This window comes from Aulonocara sp. 'chitande type north' Nkhata Bay, linkage group LG18, assembly GCF_057382095.1.
Source record: "Aulonocara sp. 'chitande type north' Nkhata Bay isolate Kocher_YH1m ecotype deep benthic linkage group LG18, A_spYH_male_GT1.1, whole genome shotgun sequence".
In the NCBI taxonomy this organism is placed as follows: Eukaryota; Metazoa; Chordata; class Actinopteri; order Cichliformes; family Cichlidae; genus Aulonocara; species Aulonocara sp. 'chitande type north' Nkhata Bay.
The window spans coordinates 26215792-26233906 of record NC_141361.1 but is presented as its reverse complement, the minus strand read 5'-3'; the positions used below and the strand labels follow the sequence as shown (position 1 = coordinate 26233906).

Genomic DNA, 18115 nt, shown 5'->3' with positions numbered 1-18115 from the left:
ATGCTTAGTTTTAACTTCAGTAGGCTGTCTTGACCATGTCTACATGATAAAATGCATTGAGTTGCTACTATGTGATTGGCTGATTTTTAAATATTTACATTAAGGAGCAAATTTGATATGTGATGCCATGTTTTATGATCGGCAGGTTAATGTCCCCATAACTATTAGAAGCTTCTTTAAGTTTGAGGTTGTTACAACTTAACGGACCTGTGGTTTTAGGTAAATCCAACTGATTCTCATACAGCTGTTTCCTAAAATAGTAATTAATCAGTTAGAGAATTAGAGAGGTAGGCTATAATATGCTTAGTTGAAACGGGTCATTGGATTTTGTATTATTCTTTTAACATCACTGATGGAGATGTCAACTGAGATGGCAATTCAAGCAGAAGCTGAAGCACATCTCAAAGAGGAAGAGAAGTGATAAAAATGGAAACAAATTTGACGTCACTTTTCATTTAGTTAATTCAGAAGATCATTTTCTTTATATGCAAGTTTCATTCTACATATTCAAACTTCATTCCATATATTCAAGTGTACTTCTATGGGTGCTTCACTGTAGTCTCGCGTTATTTACTTCCGTTGACGCGTTTATATGGATGCGTGGTTGCTACGGGCGACTGACAACAGACGGCAACAGCGGAACAGCTAAAAGCTGGAGTTGACACTATCTTAGTGGAAATAAGTATTACTTTAACCCCCTCAGAAAGGCTGTCTTAATCAGAATAAGATGTCTAGCACTAACACAGCTCTGCCTGACACAGGCTGGGATGAGCACTTTGCTATCCCCGAGCCCAACGCTGAAAACAAGGCACTGCTTGAGGAGGTGAGTGTGGGAACGTAGTAACTGTTTATCTCACCGCCAAACTAATAGTTTTAGTAAGTGAAGTAATCTAAAGTGTCAAACAAATCTAACAGAGGAATCCGGGATCTCTGAACGAGCCTCTGAATGACTGTAATGCTCACAACGTAAAATAAATTCTGCTTGGGGTCTCGTGCTTTGTTGTCAGGTCTGTTTGCGTCCTCTCTGACTTTACGACAAAAACGCCAGAATATATATATCGTATATACGGTGCACAATGTAATAGAGAATATGCTTGTTTTGGGGCTACATTGACGCTGTAAGTATCTAGACCAGAAGGGTCAGACCACTTTATGCATTATGCTTTTCATATATTTTTAACCCCCCCCCCGGATTTTTGATTTCTCTAAGTTCAAATAGTAAGTTCTCTGCTGAGCAACAGCAATGATTAAAATCAAAATCTGAAACACCCTTTATAGTGGAAAGGCTCTTTGGGTCCCATTTTTTTAAGCCATCACCAGAGTATTATTCTTGATCAGTTATTTTTCCTCCTTCAATGAACGAGCAATTTATGTTTATCTAAAACAGAGGAAGGACAGCTGATGTGTTAATAAATGCAGTTTTACAAATATATGTTATTTTTCAGTCTTTTGTCAGTACATCTAGCCTTCACTTTACAAAGCACAGGACGAATGTGGAGTTTCCAGGGTCTGCGCAGCCTCTTACCCTATTGCAGCTGGAATAGACTTGAACCCCCTGACAGCTGTAACCAGAGCCTTCCAATAGGCTGTTTCTGGCCTCATTTGCTTGACATCCCTGATGTAGACCACTTTGTAGCAGTGCCTGAGTTCACAAGTCCTAAGGTTTTTCAAAAAATTGGTAGGTGGCTAAGTGTTGCTTAGCCCTGTTCAAACATTCAAACATTCTTGTGTTACATTATCTGGTAACTTGCTCAACAACAGATTCGCAGAAAAGAGATGGAGCTGCTGGAGCTGGAGCACATGCTTGAGAGAAATAAAGATCACAAGAAGATAATGACTGAATACTTAAAGAATGCCAAACAAGAGCTGGATAACACTGAGGTGAGATTATTAGAGCATATTGTGAATTTATCGTTTGTCGTACCAGTGTGTGTCGTGTGTGAGACTTTTGTAACTGGCTTGTAGTTACTGTGTCATGGCGTGTTACTTTGTTATTCTGATGTTTTTTCTGCTCACAGGCTCTATGCAAGGCAAAGGAAAGAGAGGAAGAGTTTGAGAAACACTTGACAGCTCTCTCAGATAGAGAGAACGGTCGCCAGGCTCAGGAGGCTGCTGAGATGGAGAAAGAGCTCAAGTCTTTAGCAGAGAGGAAAGACATGATAGAGGTCTGTGTATATAAACATCTGTATATACACATCATATACAGGATTTGGCTTAGTTTAGCTGTTGGTACCAAAATGACCTTCTGAACTTTTGCCCATCTTGCCAGAACCACATCTTCAAGGGCAAACAGAAGTTGGATGAGTTTATGGAGCAGATGAACTGGGACAAGCAGACCATGGATGTCTTTTTAGAGGAGTCGGCGCGTAAAGATGAGGACACAATGGCCATCATCAAGTATGCTCAGCAGGACGAGCAGAAGATCAAGGTTAAAAAAATAAAAATAAATTCTGGAATATGGATGATCAAGCTGTTTTCACTCTCTGCTAACAACTGTCTGATCTCTCCTCATATAGTCACTCACTCTGGCTATAGAGAAGAAGACACTGGAAGCCAAAGAAAAGCAAAGAGCACTGGTCAAAGAGTCGACTGAGACTTTATCTGCTCAGGTAATGTGAGACTGATTCTCAGCAGACAAACCAAAGCAGTTACAAAAACCTCCTTCAGGATGACTGCTGCTTCCTTTCCTGTCCAAACAGATCGCGTTGGATAAGACTACAGAGAATCTGCAGCAGGCACACCTGGAGGCCCAGCAACTCATCCACCAGTGGGAAAATACTATCAAGCAGATGATGCAACGGGATGAAGACATGCAGCAGTGTGCTCTGGTAAAGTGTACGGTGTGGTGGGGCGTGGTTTGCTGCTGCAGGTGCGATTGACCCATCTGCGTGGCAGCATATGCCACGCCATGCCGGCTTAAAAGTTTGGAGTTTTGGTGAATGTGGTTGTTGTTGTTATGTTGCGCTGGCAGCGGGAGAGCTGCAGCTCTGTGTCTGTGTGTACAGCAACCGGTAAAATAAAGATGATCAAAATGCCACTGGGTCTGCCGTGGTCATTTACATGGGGATTTACACTTCTGCTGATAAAAGACATGAAGGAAAGCCAAGAATATGTGAATTAACATTGAAGTACACGTGAGTAACACCTGTGTTGTTCCTTTATCATTCCAGCAAGTTGCCCAGTTGAACCAGGCTATGAGGGAAAGGAATGCCACGGTAACAGAGAGGAAGAACTTGCTAGATACTCAGAGGAGCAACAACAAGGAAACTGAGAGGAAGATAACTCTCACCAACCGACAGGGAGCAAAACTGAGACAGGATCTGAAGGAGCAGGAGAGTAACTGCAGCAGGCTGCAGGATGAGGTCAGTTCCTCAAACTGTGCTGTATCTAAAGGAGTAGTAGCTTCATGTTCTAAGAGCTTGTCAGTCAATGCTCATGTTTGTGTCCTGCAGCTGAATACCTGCAAAAACACACTGGACAGAACAACCTCTGACGTGGAGTCCCTGACATCCCAGATATCCAGAATGAAGAAAGACATCCAGGATAAAAATGACAAGTCAGTGGAATCTTACGACACATCCCTGCCTATAAAATAGCACTGTGATGTTTTACCTCTTTCCCATGTACTGCATGTATACTGTACAGTGCCGTGACAAAGTATTTGGCCTCTTTTTCCCCATACACACACATTTCCCAATCATCAAAAAAAGTTTTAATATTAGACAAACATAATTGGAGCAAATACAAAATGCAGATTTATAAAAGTAAAAAGTTAAAACTACGACCACCATGTTTGACTGTTGGTATGATGTTCTTTTAGAAAATGCTGTGTTAGTTTAACAGGACAGAAAGCTTCCAAAAGTCTTGTCAGTCCACAGAATATTTTCCCAAAAGTCTCGGTGATCATCAAGATGTTTTTGGCAAATGTGAGAAGAGCCTTTGTGGGTTTTTCTGGTCAGCAGTGGTTTTATCCTTGAACTCTCCCATACGTGCCATTTTTGCCCAGTCTCTTTCTTATTGTTGCATCATGACCTCTGACCTTAACTGAGACATGTGAGGCCTGCAGTTCTTTAGATGTTGTTCTGGTTCTTTTGTGACCTCCTGGATGAGTTCACCACTGTTCTCCATTTGTGGCTGTTGGCTCTGACTGTGGTTCATTGGAGGCCCAAGAAATGGCTTCTGTTTAAGCAATTTCTTGATTTAACAGCTCTGCCAGTAATCAGGCACGATTGTGGTGAGTGAAATTGGACTCAGCTTTCCAAATAATGAGGTTAATCACAGTTAATTCATAATTTAAAAAGGGGAAGAACTAATTTTTTACACATGCCAGGTAGATTGGCACTCAGTGCCCCCAATTAACTGTAGTGGTAATTATGAAAATCATTTTTTATTGTTTCTGTAACAGTTAATCCACCAGTATGCGTAAGCTCTTTTTTTAAATGATCAAAATGTAATAAAAAAACAAAAGAAAACAGTAAAGCACATTATTATTTTTATTATTATTTGATGAAGATGGCAAATTACAATTATTTACTGAACAGAAAAATAGTTTGAGTGGTTGATTGTTAATTATTTTCTGACCTCTTAGAGAAGTCCAGTGTGCCCGCTCATATTTGGGTATAAAAACATGAATACTGTTTATTATTTGCCTAAAAAATAACAATATCATTTTTAGTTTTCAACAACTTTTTGACAATGTCTAAAATATTTGTCTTTTTTGTTTTTAGAGGTTATCTAATAAATCTGCGCCTTTTTGCAGGGCTTGTTAAATATACATGCCTGTGTGTGTGTCTGTGTTGTAGACTCAGGCAGGCTAGGGCATACAACGCTGCACTGGACGAGAAGCTGAAGGTGGTGACTCAGACAGCCCTTAGTGAGGAGGAGAGAGCTGCACAGATGGATCAGTTTCTTAAGGATGAGGAACAGGCCATCAAGGTGAGCTGCCAAATCTGATCCAGGTAGAAGAGAACTGTTGTGCACAGAATAAGAACTTTGTCTAAGAATTTCTGCCTACACTCGTTATTATGTTGGTTTTGTTTTCATGGCATGAATAAGACATACAAGAAAAAGAAAAACCTTTTACAAAACTATAAAACAGTGTTATTTAAATAGCATGAACTAAATATACTGATTGTACTGATGTATTAACACCATACAAGGGAAGGCTGCAGAAACCTCAAGGCTCATTAAAGGTCTGTTGTAATTGCAGTGATGTAATAGAATCGAGATGATCACATGGTGTAATCAGAAGTAGCATGATTTCAATTTCACTTTTTAAAATTTGGCTTTTTTAATAATTCACCTGCTAGAACCCAGATGAGCAGACTCCGAGCTCGGTGCCTCAGACCTGCTGTGTAACCCTTTGCTTGTGCTGTGCTACAGGACTTGGATGTCCAGCTGCGTGACTGCAGGGAGGAGCTGTTGCATCATAAGGAGCGTTTGCAGGCCGTTAAGACAAAGGAGAAGGATTTTATCTCGCAGGTTTCAAAGAGTAAATCCACCATTAACAGCCTGGAGAGTCAGCTCAGAAAACTGGAACAGGACCTGATTAGACACCAGATGACCATAAGTGACCAGGCACGCTTAGCAAAAATCATACACTCACGCACAGACACGAACGTGTGCGCTAGCCAGCTTTCACTACTCTGGTGCTGAAATACCAACACGTTAAACCTTCCTTCCTTACTTGTTTCCTGCTTTGTGTAGAATTGCAAGATGATCTTCCTAAAAACAAAACTGGCAAAGCTGAAAGGTGACGTTAACCAAGAAGAAAAGAAAATGCTCGACAGGAAGCTCGCTGAGCTGACCGAAGAACTCGAAGAGAAAAAGAAGAAAGCCAAAGTGCTTACCGACACTCTCAAGGAGGCTGAGGTCGATCTGATGCTTCGCTGTACTATTCTGCCTTTTTATGAATCCCATCTGACGTATTGCATTTGTTTGTCTCTGGCAGGATGATATTCGCAGTTTGAGGAAAGAGATTGAGAAGTCTGAAGCTCAGAAGAGAGATCTGAGCAGTAAGGTGGAGGAGCTCCTGCTAATCCGTAACACCAGTGAGAAGGAGCTGAAGACTCTCAGACTGAGGAAGCAGGTAACTAACTAATGGAGGCTAATTCAGTGCATCATGCTCATAGGCACGTGGTTGTGGTGTGCTATGTTCACCATTATAATTTAAATTCAGCTTTTATTTTAAAGAACCTACAATAACACAGAGACAACCCAACAATCAGATGACCCCCTAGGAGTAGGGATGGGAATTGATAAGAATTTAGCAGTTTCTTATTGATTCTCATTAGGTTTTCATTAGCTCCACTGTGAGAGTCAACACCATTATTTCAAAGACATTACGTTCATGCAAATCGACTGCATGCTGTGTGGTCAAATGTTTAAGCGTGTTGAAGGTATTTTTTACTCTTTGCTATGATCATTGTTGGTGTTGTCACTTAAAATAAGTAATGTACTGTCTGTACTACACAGAACACATGCAGTACATAACTTAATTACCCTCAGGAGAAACTAACTTGTTACATTACTTTCACATTTCTCTGAAAAATGACCTGAAACACTTATCAGTATAACCCTATACTCTACAGTCCCACACACCAACATAAATCCCTATCCTAATGAGGACACACATTCAGGGTCCAGCTGACGGGGTGGGGTCTGCATTCGCTCAGCTTTAACAACACTCTGGGTTCTTGGCTAGTTTAGCGTTAGCATGATGTCTCATCTTTTTGTGGAATAAAAAAGTGTAATAATGAGTCAAACAATGGGTGTTTTAATAAATAGTAAATAATTAGCCTGTTTTTTCTTCACTAACCAATGTGGGTTAGGACTGAAAACATTAAAATTTCTGTTGATCACATGGAAATGGATGGATACCCCATGGACCACACATGTTATTGTTAGCCTCATGTGTTTCTCATCAGGAAAACAAAGTGGAGCACCAAATGTTAAAGATACAGGTCAAACGTGTGAGGGATCTTCTGTACAGCAAGGCTGACAACGTGCTGTCGCTGGAGAAGAGACTGCTGCAACTACAAACAACCATGAAGGAGAGGGAGGATGAGATTAAGGTCTACAAAGAAATGCTCAGCCAGCAGCTCAAGATCAGTGAGCAGGAGAGGCAGAAACTCAGGTGGGACAAAAAGAACAAGACTATCCACTTTGCTGTCAGTTGAGTTTTGCATCTGGTTTATCAGATTTTTTTCTGTTTCAGTGCTGAACTCAGTGAGAAACTATCCAAGATTGACACGATGAAGAAATGTTTCGAGATTGTGAGCCTTTCCATGGCACCTCCTGAGGAAGAAGAGGCGAAATCGCAGGCTTACTACATCACAAAGGTCTGCACACACACTGCTGTGTTAAAGCAGACTATGGTTTGATTTTTTTTTCCCACAGCACCACACAATCACTTTGAATGACCACTCTGTGCTTTTTCTGCAGGCTGCACAAGAGAAAGAGGAGCTTAGGAGGAAAGGCGATGAGCTGGATGCTACAATCCACAAAGTGGAGCTGGAAAACAAAGCTCTGGAAAACACCATCCAGCTGTTCAACAACAGTAACTCTGCATTTCGCCAGTCTCTGAACAAAGTGAATGAATCCAGTATGTATGAGAGGGTGGATGGAATGACACCAAACCAGCAACTCAAAAGTCCCCCTTATCACCAGGAAGTTTTATGTCATTTTTTCCTCTTTAGGTCCAATGTACCAGGAAAAAGTGAAACTGGAAGGGCAGCTGAATGTGGGTCAAGAGACGCTGAACTATATGAAAAGGCAGATCCAAGAGCTTCAACAGGATATGCAGGTTTTTGCTATTTATAGTAGCTGCTAGTACTAAGAAAAAGCAACCTGTACTTAAATGCTGAATACCTCAAGCTAATTCGGAATTAGGTGAAGTCTGTCATCATAATGTTCAGCACAAGGCTGAACTACAGGCTAAACACACAAAGCAGTTTAGTGTGTTAATGTTTTTTGAGTTGGGTCTAAAATAGTCTTGTATACTCAGTTCTTCCTGTGTTTGTAGAAACCACCAGCTGGTGCTATTCTTTGCTGATAAAATGAAAGATGACTTTGACTACTTGGGATGCTGGTTCCGTATTTATCTGTCAGATAACAGATGAAACTATGCAATCAGGGAGCTACTTTCGTATCACAAGTATCACATGCAACATCTGAAGAGAGGAGTTTCAGGGGGTGAAACAATTCATGAAGTTGCTAACCTGCAGATGACTTTGTTTTTTTATTGCTGGGGTGTGAAAAACAAGGCACAGGGCCAGAATTGGCCTAACATAGACTCCAGTGTGGCCCAGTAGACACATTTCTTTCATTTACTACAGCAGTTCTTTTTCATCATCATGTAGAAAAACTGAGACGTACTTTTAAAATTGCACCCCCCCTTTCTCACCATCTCTTCTCCCCTCTATTTTTCTTTCTCTCCCTCTCTTTCTTTCATTCTCTCTCCCTGTCCTATCCCCCAGTCATGTCTGTCCCGTCTGTAACAACTGAAAATCAAATCAAATAAATACATAATTATAATAAAGGTCAATCAAATGGACCAATATGGCAAGGCCACGATGATCCAATTGGTAAAGTAAATCCGCTTGGCATCTTTCTTGGCCTTCAGACAACAATTCTGATGGCTAAAGATCCAAATGGGACAGGCAAAAAAACAAAAAACAAAACATAAATAAATAAAATAAAATAAAATAAAATAAAATTGCACTTCCTTGTCTTTTATCAAGATATCTTGGGGACTAAATGTGTAGTTAATCTTCTTCACGCTGTCAGAAAGGGAATTTTAACAGGCCACTGCACTTGGCTCATGATGTAAAAGGAGTTTGGCGTCCTTGGTTATGCGCACACATGTGGGGGAAGGTGTGTTTCTGTGTAGCTCAGAAAGAGCTGAAAGTATCTTTCTCAGCTGCATATTGTCCATCAGTTTATCTATTAAATAAACCAGAATTTGATCGAGGGGGTTGGAGTTTAATGACATTTAATGACAATCTAATTAACAATTAATAATAAGCTCCGTGTGAGAGCTGCTTAGTTTCCACATTATAAGAACCAGTCTCAGGTCAACAGCAGTTATACAGTAAAATGTTATTTACCATTTTTAATCTTCTTGAGTTAAAAAATCTGTGTTGGTATTTGTTCTCATTTCCAGCATGAAAGAGTAGCTTGAGTATCATATAGCAGAGTATTATTAACAGTTAATTTTTGTAAAAACTATCGGAGTCATCTAGTGTAACTAACCTTGCATGAATCCCTGTGTATGTGTGCCTCAGTGAATGCTTTCTTTTTATGTGTTTGTGTGTACACCGCGCTCTGGTTTCAGGACCTGAACTATGTGTTGGAAAGTCTGCCACAAGAAGAGCGAATGGAGAGAGATAAGATAGAGAACAAACATGCCCTCGTCAGCAAAATGAACGAAGAAGTTACTTCCCAGCAGGAGAAAATTGACAGAGCCTCAAAGCAGGTTTGATGTCCAACTGCATCATGTTTTCTAAGCACATTTGTTAACCTGCCGCACCTGTGACCAGTCAACAGCAGAACGAAGCAGCGCCATGTTATAAATGTGTGCTACTCTGCTGATTTTCCAGTTCTCTAAGCTGACCAAAGAAGTCCGCTCAGCAAAGGGCACCAAAGGCGAGACTTTCGAAGAGAAAGACATTAAGCTGAGGGAGTTGAAGGAATTCATCAAGAATGTGGACAGGATGCTGAATGAGGCCTGGGAGGGTAATCCTGACCTCAGATCAGTGATGGAGAAGTATTTCCTGCAGGTACAGTTCTTCAAGGATTATTGAACGCTTTGATTTACTGTTGAAGCTCCTTTAACTTGAACGCTTTCTCTCTCTCAGGCCAGTCTGTCTCTTCCCTCTCCTTCTCCCACTCCTGCCAGCCAGCGGAGCTCCAAGACAAGTTCCCCCCGCTGCTCCACCTCTTTCAGGTCAGGCTTCATCTGTTCCTAATAAAACCTCTGATCCTCCAAAGAAGCTTCTTCTTTTGCATTTTTATGTTTTGTTTTCCTCTGCAGGTCTCTGGCATCCTCAGCCAGCGCCAGCCCCCGGACCGCGGCGCCTCACTCCCCGACACTGAAGACGGTGGAACTGAGCCTGGATCTGACTGCGACCTCCCCTCCTCTCACCACCTCCAGATGTTCCAGCTCTGCGAGCAGCTCAAGCAGCAGCAGAAAGTCAAAGAAGCTTTAGTGTCTTTCTCCTCTGATTGCTGCTTTACCATTGAGAACTACTCAGTTTCAGGATCATTTGTTTTTTGTGTCTTTTTTGGTGTGTCGCACTCATTTCAGAGTAAATCTTGAATCTGTTAGATTTTCAGACTCTGTGAATCTAGTGTAATCTGATTTTTTTCTTTGGATTCTCCTTTTCTTTGCTTGTTTTGTCTTACAAATACATACATACGCAAAGAGTTCTCAATAAAATGTTATTGACAAGCCACTCTCTGAGTATTTGTATGACTGCGGTACCTTGAAAGCTTTCCTAAACTACCTACTTCACTACATATACACAGTGTGAAAGGTATTCAGCTATTTCTCTTACCCAGCTTTAGCAGCAGCTGAAATGTTTTCTGTGCTTTCTTTGTGTGTTACAATCTGTTCGACTTTTTGGTAGCTGATTTTTTTTTTCTGAGAATGTTTTAAAGAGTAGGAGTGCCTCACTGTCTGAAAACTGTGCTACTTCCTCATGTTTCATGACATGGTTTGTTCTGACCCCATTGTTCCTGCTCATCCAATTCTTCAAGGAAGTTTTGCAACCAGGCCACTCCCTCTCTGTAACACTATTAGTCTCTCGTACAGACTAAAAGCAGACAGACAGACTACAGGAACAATACTGCACCTTAACAGATTTCGCTCTTTTCTTTGGAATAAAGCTTCAACATGCTGCTGCTGATCCTGTTTGCTGGATGTTTGGCCACATCTGTAGCACAGAACAGTGAGTACATTCTTTAATGATCATAAGGAAATGTAATGGTGATCTTTTAAATAACAATGTTAATAAGCTAAAACTGTCAAGATATGAAATGTGACCTTAACTTTGCTCATGTTTTAGTAACTGTAATAGGAACGCCTGCACAGACCAGTGAGTTACTCTTTAGTGATCATAAGGAAATGCAAAATCGATCTTTTAAATAACAATGGTTATAAGTTAAAATTGTCTAGATATGAAATGTGACCTTAACTGTGCTCATTTCAGCAGCATTTCCCACTGCTTTTGAAGGAGCAATGTCTGCAGTTTATACGCCAGAATGTAAGTGCCTTTTAAATTGTAGTGTATAATTTGCACTGAGGCCTGAAATCAAAGGTCTGATTTTGATTAATTTTTCTCTGTTGATCTTTCAGACGTGGCAATCCTTCAGGCTTATGTCCAGTACGCTGGCCCATTTGATCTAAATGAGACGACAGCTCAGCCGATCTTGAACGAGGTACCTGTCTTTTTACAAAATAAGCTTAATGTCGATAGAAACTGTAACAGCCAGTTCTGTATGTGTGTCAATGAGCGACTCAAAATAATGGGTTTAAAAATGATGTCTTTCAGCTTGGCCAGCGCATCAGACAGGAGCTACCAGATTCCAGTATAAGTCTGAAAATTAGAAACATCACCAAAGTCTGACACCTCACAAGCTTGTCTTTACTCGTTTGATTTGTGTTGATCATAGCTCGACTCGGTTATCTGAGTGGGATATGTAAAGTTCACTTCAGCAGATATTTATAGTCATTTTCAGGTGATGGTTTTATATTAGTCTTTAACAGAGGAATTGAACTGATGTGTTTCTAATACTTGAATAAGGCAACGTCTTCAACATGAAAGATAAACATTGAATATCGAAACAAAAATGACCAAACAATCCAATTCTTTTAAACCTGTTGTATGTCAGAAACAGGCCACTCCCTCTGTGCAATGAATTGCTTGTAAAGAATGAAAGTAGCTATAAGCTCTTGTGTGTGACAAATGTCCAAAAACCTGAAGATGGGGCGATTCAGCTGTTTTAAAGATGAATCAAAGTGCTTGAAATTGAAATCTGTAGCTTTGTGATCAAACTGAGTTACTAAGTATCCAAAACAGAGGAAACAGGATTTCGTCGTAACCAGATAACCCTGAGTTTTCTATACTACAGTTATGGTTTACATCTTACTGGATTACAGTATATTGCAGTATAACTTAATTACAATTTCATCTCTACACTCAAACCCTTAAAAGCACAAACAAAAGCAGCTGAGAGATTAAAAAGTAAAGCTGATGGGAGAGGATGTTCAGAGTTTTGGTTTAAAATTTTCTGGAAGCGCTGATTCTTCTTTTTACAACATGCTTTGAGCACAACACAGATTCTCTGCCGGGAGTAAATGGTTCATATTTGCAAGCTGTTAAGCTGTGATTTTCTAAAACCACTGAATGAAGCACAAGCTGTGCGTCACAATGTCACAGAAATATGCATGTATTCATTTAATGATGCAGAAAATATGAATACCTCATTCTAATCCCGCTGTAAAGTCTCCTTTACACCGATGGAAATGTACATGAAGTATACATGAAGCTTTTTCCAGCTCTCTTTTAATGGGCTGTGGGACAGTAAGCTTTAATGTTTACATAGATCCAGTTTAATGTGCAGCCCCAGAAGCAGGGGATGTACTAAAATTTGGATGTTTTTAATTACGACATGCTGACACCAACCTGCTTTTATAACAACATGCTGATGTCTTACCTTTGAGAATAAAAACTGAAGTGGAGAGAATAAACGGTTCTCTCCATGCCAGTTCGTATACTATATTATACTCAATATGGTTTCTTTTTTAAGGCAACTTTAATGTTGGGTGGTAACAGGTACACATGTCCTCTAAGGCAAAGTATATTTCTGTGAAGTTTGAAGTCAATCTATAAAAACTGAGGGTAATATAACGTATCTACTGTGTTTTTACATTTGGTGTGACCTTTGACTTTGATCTTGACCCAATTTTCACCCAAATGAAATCAGCTTCAGCTGTTATCTACCATCACGCTGAATGATGTGCTGCTGCAGTCATCTGTTAAAATGGTTAAATTTGTGTCAGTCTGCCCCATGGCAGCTGTGGCTACAACCGTAGCTTGCCTCCACCAGTGTGTGAATGCGAGAGTGAATGAATAGTGGCATTGTAAAGCGCTTTGGGTGCCTTGAAAAGCGCTATATAAATCCAATCCATTATTATTATTTTTATTATTATTATTATTAACTGTGATAACTAGCTTTATGTGACACTTTATCCTGATGCTCAGTGTAGGGTAAGTAAATCCAACGATACTGTTGTTATGCTGAAGTTGCTTTGTAGTAGAGACCTCTGTTTCTACAAAACATATGGAAACAATTGTTGTATAAAACTGGAACAACATAATGTAATTATATGCAAATCATTTAAATGTAATAATAAATTAAAACAAGTTGTATGATGAGTTGTGATGTTGTTTGTCTTTTGGAAAATCTAAAGTTCATGCCAGCAACACAGTTCAAAGAAGGTGGAGAGAGCACTTGTTTTGAAAATGGGCGTACTTCCATTCTTCTTCTTCTTCTTCTTCTTCTTATTTTATACAATTTTTAGATGCTAATTTATCATTTTTATTTATAAAAGTAAATTAATGTTTTTGATACATTTCATGTCCAGACAACCTAGATTATTTTTGTGCAAAATGTTTATGACATTGTCTTGTGTTTGGATATATGGCCACTTAATTAGGTACAACTACCTCCAGACCTTTCTTAATTCTTTATGACATTTATTCATCAAGATGCTGGAAACAATCCTCAAACATTTTGCTCCATACTGAACTGATTTTTCACATCCATAATGTGAAAATTCTGTTCTAACAAATCCCAAAGGGCGCTCTATTGGATTAAGGTCTGATGAGTGTGGAGGCTATCTGGATACAGTGAACTCATTGTCATATTAAAAATAAACCGTTTGAGATGATTTGATCTTTGTCACATTGCACATTATCCTGCTGGAAACAGCCATCAGGAGATGAGTCATTAAGGAATGAACATGGCCATCAATAATAAAGGTTTTGTTTTGTACTTTGGACAGCCACTTTTACTCACTTCATAATGAATTCATCGTAGCACTAAAGTTGAACAGTAACACCAAAACTTGTTGTTTATCAGAACCATCTGAGCTGAGACTGAGGGTGGAGTCTGACAAAAGGGAAACTGTCACAGTTTTGTCTTGGAAGGACATTTCAGTGGAATCACGGAGTGAATCTGAAGGTTTTCAAATGGAAACTTCCACTTTCAGCCACTAGGTGGCAACACACATTCATGCCTTGTCCCACTTTGACACACCTTTTCACCATTTTTTACCCACAGCAAATGATTTCGTTCGCCTCATTATTTTTCATCAACCAAAACTAAACCATGTCTCATAGATTTCTAGTTATGCCAAAGAGATTAAAATGTTTCTTTTTTGAGCACGCAGTGCTCCATAACAAATGCTGTTTGACCGCAGTCAGCTCTGTCTTGCACTAAAAAAACCCCAACATAACCGATTTTAGACCTGGGAGAGTCCTGTGCAGCTGTTCTCAACTTCAGTTGTGTCCAAGTGATCCTATGATTTACAGTTAGAACCTGACTGATCATTTAACATTTAACAAGGAATATAATTGATTAACACAGCACTGGGGAAAAAGTTGTATTGTGCTAGGAATGGGTAAAAATGGTGTGTGCCTTTATTCTTCAACACACTCTCAACTCTCTTGGGCAGCTTTCCTGTAATTTCTCCAGGTTTCTCGAAGAACAGTCGTTTTCGTCTTCGTTGCTTGCTTAAAAGAAAAAGAAACATTCACAAAACACCCAAAGTTTGATCCTGGGAGGTAGAAAGGAGACTAAAGGAATGTGTGTAGCTGAGAATGGTTTCTTACACGGTTACATGCTGTGTTTTAATCCAGTTTCACGCCTTTGAACACATCTTCCATGGAAATGCTCGACTGCAGAAAGCAGGAAATCAGTTTAAAAAATATTCAGTGTATTGAATATCCAGAATGAAAGACACAGAAATAACCAGCTGCGTCTAATTGCATATATAACTGTCCAATCTCCCACGGCACAGGCCATGTTAATCAACCTTACACTGACCTCCTCCAGTCTTCCACATGAGCCGGGTGCTCTTTTAAACCCCAGGGACAGTTTGAGCAGACACTTAGGAGACGTTTGCACACTACAAACCGACCTTCAGCATACCCGCCTTTAGTATGGACCTGAGATTCCTCTTTTTATCTTCATCTCTGATTGTGGGGGCAACACTCAGCATCTCTCCGGCTGAACGCACTGCACACTGCAAAATCAAATGGTAACGTGTATCGTCTTTGAGGATTTGTGTGTGGAACTGAGATGTTGAATTATACACTTTGCAGTGCACCTTTTCCTAAAATGAATTCATGGAGTTATTAATATCAGATGCAGAAGTTTTGTTGCAGTGAAGTTCAATTCAGTCTTCTTTGGTCGTGTTTGTGCACTCACATTAGTCATGTCTGTGCAGAGAACAGTTTCCATTTTTTTTCTTCTTAAAGTAACATCTCTCTTTGAGTGAACTGATATTTCTTGTGCTTCTGTCAACACATTTTGATTGAATAATTTCACTGCTCTGCTTTTCAGGCTCTTTGGCATCTCCTGCAGCAATGTCTCTGAAAGGCTTGTGAGCCAGATCAAAGCCTGGCAGATCAGCAGAAGCTGTCTGTATGCAGGAGAGCAGTGCTCCTATGAGGTCAGACACATCACTTCCTATTCTTTAAAGTGTGGGATAAATTTTTTACACTAAAAAACCTCAAACTTCACCCTCAGTGAAGATGAAGCATTTGCTAACCATTAATAACATTTGCTATGTATGTTATAAATGCTGTTTATGGGATTTGGGTAAAGTGATCTCTTTCTTGATGTATCTATTTAAATGAATGAGTTACTGCTAAAAGCAAAGACCCACAGACCCACAAACTCTGCCAGATCAAACATGCAGAACTACCTGCTGCCTGCTGTAAAGTTGTTGCAAGGGAGAAACTGAAAGTAGCACAGCGGTAAGTGGCATTATTGCATAGTAGAAGTATTTAGAAAACCACAGGAACTCAGTCTTGAAAGTGTCAGACCATGTAAAGCTAACAAGCAGGCGCACCGAATCTGAATGAATCGCATCAAAATGTCACCAAAACACTGCTGTCTCAATAACTGCAGTTTCTTCTCTGGCATTAACATCAGCATAGCAGGACTTTCCCCAGGTCAAGCAGTTCCTGTAGGTATGTTTAGGTGCCTTAACGTTTTAGAATAGAATAATCCTTTAATTGTCCCACAAGAGGAAATTTGGTTGTAAAAGGAGCAAAAAGACACATGTACAAACAGAGCAGGATACAAGACATAGAACAGAAGCACACAAACATTTTTACATATTTACATCATAGACAATAGTTACCAAAACAGTACTGTACAGTTATTAGTGTGAATGCTTGAAAAGCATTCACAGTATTGTTGTTGTAATCTTTATTATTAGTGTGAATGCTTGAAAAGCATTCACAGTATTGTTCTTCTAATCTTTATTATTATATTTTATTTTTCCGTACGTTTTTTGAAAGCCTACTCCTTCAAAACCGTTCAACTTAGAAAAACCATTCAAACATCGTTAGATTCCTATTATTTTGGACAACATTGCTTCTATTTTTCTCATTTTTAACATTTATATTTTTAATTTTATTCAACTTTATTCAACAAAAATTTCCCATGTATTTCAATGGGGAGACCCTTCAAATTCTCATTCAACTTACTCATTTTTAAACTCTTACTACTTCAACATACGTTCACATAGAGCCACCATTCAAACTTTAAAACGAAGACAAGACATTCAACTATTCAACTTGTATTTATCTTTTCAATATCTATTATACTTTTTCTTCAGTTCCAGTTTAAGTTTCATGATGTTTTTTCACCCGTTTCAGAGTTTATAATGGGTGTGTATGGGACGGAATGTTGGGGCTAGAGTGAGGCAGCTCAACTGCTAGAGTGAGAGGAGCAAAAAAATTAATCTTAAAATCTTTTTTAAAACTGCTGCTGTGTCCTCAGCGTTTGCTCTACAGGTATGATTTTACCCTCAAAACGTAGCCATCGCTGTCCTCTTTCATCCAATGTGTTTACTATTGTCCTAGGTGTTACGGTTCTTTCATAAATGTCACCAATGCACAGCCTCCTCCTTCCAACTCTTCCATAGACTCTAATGTTAAAATGGCTCAGAAGGTTCGTTTGAAAATCAGAAGAGCATGGTGTCTTTCCACTGTCACCACGTCCATATAATAAACTCCACAGGCATGAAAACTGAGAATTCAGTAGACTAGACATTGCTGTCGCTCACGGTGAAAGAATTTTGTCAATACGACTTTTACTTTTCATTTGGGAACGATTTGTTTCGGCCTGACTTTTCTGTTCATTTTAAGCAGCAAAAGTGAGGCGCATGTCTGTGTACGTGTGTATGGAGCCATTGGGTGCGGTCACTATAGCAACCAGGCTCACACCTGCCTGCTTAACGAGCTCTGCCTGCCACTGTACCAAGATTCATCTTAAGCACTTCTCTTTCAACTGCTGCTGTGTCCACAGTGTTACAGCCATCATTTTACCCTCAAATTGTCGCCATTATTGTTCTCTTTCCAACACCGTATCTTTCAAAGCTCAGGCATTTAAACTTTTTAAACTGTGTGGATCAAAGTGGAGGGATCACATTTGAGTCATTCAGTGATTCAAAGAATATGACCTTTTAATATTCATTCAGATGTTTTCTGACTCTAAATGTTCTTTTCTCATTTCTTAGGGTTTTCTAATTTACATTTAAAACATTTTCAGTTTTTTTCCAACTCCTTCTTCTGTGTAACCTTCAGCTTTTAGCAGTTCAGCACCTTTGTTTTCAGGTTAAATTCGTTTTTTTTTTTTGTTTTTTTTTAATCTCATTCAATATTTTTAACTCAAAATTGAGCAATTAATTCATTTCAGTGCATACATTCAGATTCAAGCATTCACACTGCAGTTTCTTCAGAAAATGCACTTTCTAGTTATAATATTTTATTATCTATTCCGTACGTTTTTTGAAAGCCTACTCCTTCAAAACCGT

General features: G+C 39.4%; 2 protein-coding genes and 1 long non-coding RNA gene across 7 annotated transcripts in view; all 3 read left to right on the top strand.

Moving 5' to 3' along the window:
• Positions 1-613: 613 nt before the first annotated feature.
• Positions 614-10454, top strand: ccdc39 (coiled-coil domain 39 molecular ruler complex subunit). 4 transcript variants are annotated; one of them, XM_086272308.1, is made up of 21 exons: positions 670-823; positions 1487-1678; positions 1762-1881; positions 2019-2165; positions 2270-2428; positions 2517-2609; positions 2700-2828; positions 3171-3362; positions 3453-3556; positions 4803-4935; positions 5383-5577; positions 5707-5871; positions 5951-6088; positions 6927-7135; positions 7217-7340; positions 7444-7603; positions 7698-7804; positions 9335-9475; positions 9600-9779; positions 9858-9946; positions 10034-10454. In XM_086272308.1, exons 3-21 carry the CDS (start codon positions 1777-1779, stop codon positions 10206-10208), a joined length of 2745 nt encoding a protein of 914 aa, XP_086128434.1. In that variant the 5' UTR covers positions 670-823; positions 1487-1678; positions 1762-1776; the 3' UTR covers positions 10209-10454. The 4 variants fall into 4 exon arrangements, with proteins under 4 accessions (XP_086128432.1, XP_086128434.1, XP_086128433.1 ...); XM_086272307.1 differs by having other exon boundaries at positions 676-823; positions 1446-1678; XM_086272309.1 differs by having other exon boundaries at positions 695-823; positions 1482-1678.
• Positions 10455-10565: 111 nt separating this feature from the next.
• On the top strand, positions 10566-13429 carry LOC147308728 (uncharacterized). 2 transcript variants are annotated; one of them, XR_015126090.1, is made up of 5 exons: positions 10566-10949; positions 11067-11096; positions 11214-11264; positions 11357-11439; positions 11553-13429. It is a non-coding gene; the product is annotated as an uncharacterized LOC147308728 (long non-coding RNA). The 2 variants fall into 2 exon arrangements; XR_015126089.1 differs by having other exon boundaries at positions 11211-11264.
• Positions 13430-15227: 1798 nt separating this feature from the next.
• LOC147308727 (uncharacterized) overlaps positions 15228-18115 on the top strand; it is a 5055-nt gene continuing 2167 nt past the window's right edge. Inside the window, exons 1-2 of the mRNA XM_086273294.1 lie at positions 15228-15325; positions 15631-15739. Of these exons, the coding sequence (XP_086129420.1) occupies positions 15228-15325; positions 15631-15739 (207 nt within the window). The remainder of the gene's footprint in view (positions 15326-15630; positions 15740-18115) is intronic.